The sequence below is a fragment of the Arachis hypogaea genome, chromosome 17 (assembly GCF_003086295.3).
Source record: "Arachis hypogaea cultivar Tifrunner chromosome 17, arahy.Tifrunner.gnm2.J5K5, whole genome shotgun sequence".
Lineage (NCBI taxonomy): Eukaryota > Viridiplantae > Streptophyta > Magnoliopsida > Fabales > Fabaceae > Arachis > Arachis hypogaea.
This window is the reverse complement of record NC_092052.1, coordinates 5,686,882-5,694,066: the sequence shown is the minus strand read 5'-3', so window position 1 is coordinate 5,694,066 and position 7,185 is coordinate 5,686,882. Positions and strand designations below refer to the sequence as shown.

At 32.5% G+C, this 7,185-nt stretch overlaps 1 protein-coding gene across 2 annotated transcripts; it reads left to right on the top strand.

The window, feature by feature from the left end:
* The first annotated feature begins 3,211 nt into the window (after positions 1 to 3,211).
* LOC112765155 (ABSCISIC ACID-INSENSITIVE 5-like protein 2) lies at positions 3,212 to 6,969 on the top strand. Of its 2 annotated transcripts, none has more exons than XM_025811035.3 (4): positions 3,212 to 3,662; positions 4,049 to 4,734; positions 4,855 to 4,926; positions 6,299 to 6,969. In XM_025811035.3, exons 2-4 carry the CDS (start codon positions 4,072 to 4,074, stop codon positions 6,377 to 6,379), a joined length of 816 nt encoding a protein of 271 aa, XP_025666820.1. In that variant the 5' UTR covers positions 3,212 to 3,662; positions 4,049 to 4,071; the 3' UTR covers positions 6,380 to 6,969. The 2 variants fall into 2 exon arrangements, with proteins under 2 accessions (XP_025666820.1, XP_025666821.1); XM_025811036.2 differs by having other exon boundaries at positions 3,284 to 3,662; positions 4,084 to 4,734.
* Positions 6,970 to 7,185: the final 216 nt, after the last annotated feature.

Genomic DNA, 7,185 nt, shown 5'->3' with positions numbered 1-7,185 from the left:
GAAGCTATTTTTTACCACAAAGGAAACGAAAAAAATTATTAGCCATTTTAGAGACCTCATATGCTTCTCTTTGTTCACGCTCAAGTCTTCTCAAATAATCCAGCATCTCTCATTCCCAAAATTCTATCTCCTTATTTCTAGAAGCAGAGCATTTGGGTTGAGTGTCCTTTCTTTCTGGCTTGATGGCAACAAGTGTGGAAATCACAGACTTACCTTTATTTTTACTTGTAATATTAGAAGAACTTGGGCTATATTTCATTGTTGGGCCTTTCCTTTCGGTCTGAAGATTCTTACCTGCCTTTACTTAATGATCTTTTTATGAATACGATTCACACTAGTTTGGGCTTTTTTAGCCATTTTTTTTTTTCAACTCCATTAGGCCCATTTTGCATGTTGATAGGATTAGATTGTTCCCCATGCATAACTTTTGCATTCAAATATTTAGCATTCACCGAATCATCTTGATAAAGAGCATTAAATCTGGATCCTTTCTCATTTAAGTAGACAACAATAACACTATCTCTTTCCAATTCAGGTTGACCATCCTTAACTATAGTAAGACCTTTAAATCCCGTCTTGCCTTTTTCAACTTTCTTTTTATATTGTTTTCGTACCATCATCTACAGCCCAAAGCTTGGGGGGTCTTAGTTTATTTTTTTGGCAAAATTCGAAACAGGATTACCATGATCTCTTTGCCCTGATCCTCGGGTTCCTCATGATTCTGGTAGGTCTCCGCTCCACCCTTACGTCAGTGATGTTCTCCTGGTGTTCGTCATTGCATCGTGGTGATTCCGGAGTCCAGACACAAATCAGCTCTATGACTGTATTTTCCACATCCAATACAAATCAAATGGCAACCTTCATATTCTATGTTGAGTTTACTCCCGAGAACCGAGATCTTGGGAATCAGTTGCTTTGAGAGATCTATTTCCACACATATTCTTGCAAATTTACTTCGAGAATGAATGGACGTAGTCCGATCAATTTTGAACATAGTACCAATCATCGATCCGACATGCCATAAGAACCGATGGTTGTATAACTCAGTCGGAAGATTAGGAATCTAGATCCAGGCTGCTATCTTCTTGATTGCTTTCATTCGAGGAAGAAAGGCCTCCATCTCTGCACGATAAGACAATGCCCTGCTATCATCCAGGGACCTCCAAGGAGAGTATGAGAATAGTCTTCTTCATTTGAAAAGTGAACGAGGAAGTAATCACAGTCCATATCAATTATATTTATCGTACCTTTCCTTATCCAATCACGTTTTAAGCATTGTTCCATGTAGCCAAACGCCACCCTCTTCCCACGCAGCGTGCCACGGTTTACACCATTTATCAAATTCTTCTTTAGACACAGAAATGACCGGACACAGGTCAAAAGGCTTTTCCTCTCTCGCCAGGCTTTTCTCCTTTTTGTACCATCGGTCCTCAGGGTCAAACGCCTTTTCATCGACATCTTCCAATGTTACATCTAGAGTTTCCACTGAAGGACCAGTCATTTTCAACAAGGAGTCTTTATAATATGCCTTAGGGGCAACGTTGGTTTCCGGAGTGTCATCAACTGACATATCAACGCCTTTCGCTGGTTGGTTGAGATCGACATCGTCTCTATATTTCAATTTCTTTGTACTTCGGAGCAGCAAATCATCTTCTCGTGAAGATGTCCTAAAAAAAGTTCTTCAATAGCCATTTTTGCCCTAGGAGAACATTTTTGGTATAGCCCTAAATTCACTAGCGACTCAATGCTACCTCTTGTTAACTAACCAAAAGGAATGACTTTGAGTGAGTGATCTAATAGTATTATTCTAACTAATAATTATAGTGGGATTACAATTTTTCGTTAATTTATTCTTTAAAGTTGCATTTGCTTTTAAAAATAGGATAAGATAAGATATAAATGAGAGATATAAAAATTCAAAGAAAAATATCGTTATGAGTAAAATGTTTTAATCCTTATTCTAACTAATGTTTTTTATATTTTTCATATAATAAAATAAATAAATTTTTACGAATTTCTAAAATGATAACATATTAAGTAAGCCTTAGAAAAAATTTTGTGATGAACATCTACGTTTTTGAGAAAAAAACTTCAAAGAAATAATAGAAAAATTGCAACCGTAAAGTTATGAGTCTCTAACAAAAAGATAAATCATATGTAATTTTTTTAAGAATTTATCTTATATATTTAGGGGCTAAAACTTATTACAATTTTTTTTAAGAACTCAATGCTACTTTATTTTATTCAAAATATTTGAAAAATCTACGTGTCTTAATAAATTAGCAATTTTAACTATAAAAACTGAGATAATTCTAACGATAAATGTTACAAACTAACTTGATATCTACTAAATTGGATTGGATTAGCTAGATAAAGTTATCAAAATTATTTAAAAAATTATTTACCAAATTATCCATTTTGAATAATTTTATTGAGCTAATATAATACATAATTAGATATTTACGATTTAGTTGACTAAAATTTTTAGTGTTGAAATTATTAACAGACAAATATTAAATATTTAATTAGATACTGCTACAAAAAAAAAAAAAAAGACTTGATTTTTCATTACCTTAAATGTCTTAATATAAATACCTAATCGGACAATAAATTTATAGACATGGATAAAATCTGAATTTAGATTTTTTAAATTTTGAATTTTTATTTTAGAAAATAAAGTGTGATTTTTTAATTTTAAATAGTTTTTTTTTTATATCTTTTTTATTTTACTTATAAAATAAATAGTAAAAAATCACACTTTATCTTTTAAAATAAAATTTAAAATTTAAAAAATTCAAATCCAAAAGATAATCTTTTTAATAAAATGCTATGAACACATTTAATGTTTTGTAATGACATATTATTTATAATCATATTGGGTATATATGAAAAAATTAACCATTAAATTAATTATTAATATAAAATATATATTAAAAAATAAAAAAATTTGTATATAATTATTTTTATATTAATTTAATAGTTAAAAATTTTAAATAAATATTTAATTAAATTATCTTTTAATAATTTTTAATTATTAATTTTATATAAAAATAATTATATTTAAATTTTTATTATATTAAAATATAAAATATATATTAAAAATATGTAAAATAATTTATATATATACACAAAATTATTAAATTAATTTTTTTTGTATATTTTTTATTATGATTAATTCAAGAATTTAAAATAACATAAACATAGCATGGCTAAGACGATTAGGCAAAAACACCATCTCTAATGATCGCTGTTTCCTCTAGAAACCAAAGAAGGACACCAACTTGCACCATCAATTTTTTCTTTTTCCCTCTTCACACACAACACAACACAACAATCAAACAACAAAAATCCAAGCTTTCTGTCAAATTCCCCAAATCCCTCTCTTACCAACACGACCCCATTAAATTCCAAAACCTAGTTAACTTCTCAGTACCCTGCAACTTTGCAACTTGCGATTTGTCTATTTTCCCCTTCTCTCAATTTGACTTTTCTCCAATTTCAGTTGATTGAGGACGCCCCACCTGAAAAAGATGCCAACTTGCATAGTTTTCATCATGTAACTTGTGCAATCTCCTTCAGCAACATCATTGGGTGCTGTCTTATTGCGCCTTTTTTCCCCTTACAGATATCTTTGAGTTTCAGACAGTTAGATCCTATGTCAGGTAATCGACCTTCTTCTCTTACCCTTTATCAAATTTGTGCCTTGATTTTTTTTCTCATGTGAGACTTTGATCTTTACCTAATGTTGCAAATAGATAGGGTTGATAATGATTTTGCATATTGAAACAAGTGGAAATTTTGAAAGGAATTTGTTTTGGACTAATTTGAATATATAGCATCAATGTCTGTACTTTCTTTCTTATGTGTACAATACATAATGGTGTGTTTCATGTCATTAATGATTGTTGTATTTGTTTAATGATATATGAGGATTTGTTTCTGAAAAGAAGACTCTAGACTCTAGTCTATGATTTGGATTTTAGAGTGAGTTATAGAGTTTATAGTTAAGTGATCAATGATTTTAATTAAGAACTGTTTGTGATAACAGGTTGTGAGTTGAAAGTGTGTTGAATGGGTTTTCAGACTATGGGTTCTCAGAGTAATGGGCAACAGTCTCATTTACAGTTACAGCCACCACAGTTATCTAGGCAAGGTTCCTGGTATAGTCTCACACTTGATGAGGTTAATAATCAGCTAGGAGACTTGGGGAAGCCGATGGGGAGCATGAACCTCGACGAGCTTCTCCAAAATGTGTGGACTGCCGAGGCGAGTAAAGTTGTTGGGGTACAAAATGAGCAGATGTCATCTTCGTCTTCCCTTCAACGCCAGGCCAGTCTGACACTGGCTCGTGCGTTGAGTGGGAAGACGGTTGATGATGTTTGGAAAGAAATCCAACAGGGGCAGAAAAAACGATTTGGAGACAATGTTAAAATTGAAGGTGGAGAAATGACTTTTGGTGAAACAACATTAGAGGACTTTCTGGTACAAGCAGGTCTCTTTGCTGAAGCTTCTGTGAGTCCGAATGTGGGGTTGAACAGAATGGATTCTGCCACCACACAAAGTTTACAACAAAAATCAGGTGCGTCGCCCTCCGCTTCGGTTAGCAGTTTGTCGGACACAAAACCGGGTCGCAAAAGGGATGCTCCAGATGCATATGAGAAAGCTTTAGAAAGGAGGCTGAGAAGGAAAATCAAGAATAGGGAATCTGCGGCACGCTCACGGGCAAGAAAACAGGTTTAACCTAATAATTCGTCCCCCCCCCCCCTCTCTCTCTCTCTCTCTCTCTTCCTTTTTTCTCTGTTTAGTGAAGATATTATTTTGATTGTTGCTTATCTTTGCCTGATGATGGTGCAGGCATATCATAATGAATTGGTTAGCAAGGTTTCTCGACTAGAAGAAGAAAATGTAAAGCTCAAGAAAGAGAAGGTGCAGGATCTCTCGTTCATATTTTGTTTCCCCTCAATTCTATGTTGTTTTTATTGTGTCTATAATCAAGTATAGAGTCTCTCAAATTTTCTTTCCTTGAATATATTTGTAGTAAACTATGCATATTGAAACACGACTTAGTTTATCTGTCAACTATATTTTTTCTTTCCTTCTTAGAGAAATCCTTTCTTTTCTAAGCCTCGCAAATATTTATTCTAAACCAATGAGTACAAAGCTTAATTTATATGCACAAACAAATCCCCTTTTCTCACGTAATATAATGCATTTGACACATCTTTTTCTTTTTCCATAATGCTTTTTGTTAGAGACTTGGGTGTTATGGTGTATCCAAAGTCCCACATTAGGTAGTAGGGATATTTGATGTTGTATTTAAAGGGAGTGGTTATTTCTCCTTAATAGCTAGCTTTTAAAGTATGGTTCCCCACTTTCCTTAGATATTCAACACTTTTCTGCTATAATTGGATGACGTATCATTTTCATTGTTTATACATATTATGTGTTGGTAAGTGGTAACATTTTCTAATACTAGCATTTAGGACCTTAAGCTTTAATCCACCCAAGTCTTGCATTCTACAACGAACAAACATGATTGCATTTGTGTTTGCATGTTATAAATTCATGATTCGTATGCTGTGTGCACACCATTTATTTGTAGCCATCCTTATTCATTTGTATATTGTCGGCATCAATCCGGGTATTTTTGTCTCATCAAGCAGTGTTATTATCATTGTTTTATTTTCTTATGGAAATTACTTCTTAGTCCTAACTTATGGTTAAAGCGAGTGAGCTTTGCAAGCTAGTGAGGCCGTGATCCTATTTTCTGTTTAGGCTTTTGTATTTATTATTGCCATATGAGTGGATGTCATTTTAACTTGGAGGGTTTGCTTGATAATTATTCATCCTCATGGTTAGATTTACATGTTCTATTGTTGAGGCTAACCAACAATGTTTTTTTAAGATAAAAATGATTTAACTCTAGGATTTTAGTTAATTAGCTTTGTTCCTCCATTCTTGTTAATGTTTTCTTGCTAGGTTTAGTTTCTTGGCTTCTTTACATTATGTTCATATTTTCTTGGATCATGGTAATCTCAGCATATTGTTTGGTACATCTATTGCTTGTGTTATCATAGATTTTATGGAAATTTTATCATGTTTATGATGATTGAAGCATCATCTTAAGAGTCGTTTGAATGCAAGAAAACCAAGAGTCATAATTATCTTAGTATAACAAGAACATAGGAACTTTCTTAATTATTGCAAGGTGATTGATTTATACTAGAAGCACATCATGGAACAATTGCAAATTCCTGATTCTATTCTGGACTCTCTTTTCTTTTCCCTTTCTGTTTAGGAATTCGAAGAGAAGCTACCATCCGAATCACCATCCGAACCAAAATATCAGCTTCGAAGAATAAGTTCTGCTTTTTTCTGACAGTGTGACCTGCACTGAAGTACTTCTTTTTTGCTCCCCATGTTCTTGGTATTATTAAGCGGAACGCGTGGCGGATAAAGATTGCATCACTTCATTGTAGTGCTGAATGATGACGATTTGCTCCAGTAGCAGCAAATTTGTTCAATCTAATCTATTATCTTCTATATAGTTAAAATAACTAGAGGGTACATATTTGGCTATGGTTTCCTTTGATGAATCATAAGCTTAAGCTTTTTGCTTTGTTGGAAAAACAAAAATACCTGAAGAAAAAAAAGGAAAAAAGAAGAAAAGATTTGAGTGTAGTGGTGGAAAATGTTGCCGCTTGTGTAATATTATCCCTTAAATCAGGGAATTATTGCATGGTCATCAAGTTCTTGAAAGAAAGTAAAAGGTAACCAAATGTGTAGGTTCTTTTTATATTAGCATATTCTTAGTGCAGAATTGTAATAGACTTATAGTTAGTATGGTTTGGCAAAGTTTTAGGAGGAGAAATTATGGAGAATTGGTGTTATCTATAGAGGAATTCTCCAAGTAAATTAAACACCAAAAGGGAAAATTTTAGTTTATTATGATAAAATTATTCAAGTGAAGTTTGCTTGCTTGCTTCCCCTATTTTCCTTCCTTTTTATTTTTAATTATATTTTTATTGCCTTAATTGTTTTGGATAAACACAGAGATTTAACTTTATAGACAGTTGTGTAAGTGAGAAAGTTAAAGATAAGTTATCATTAAAGTAGAATCTATTACATATAGAATTTTTTTTAATACTGGCTTATTATTTCTTTCTTTATACATTTCTCCATTAT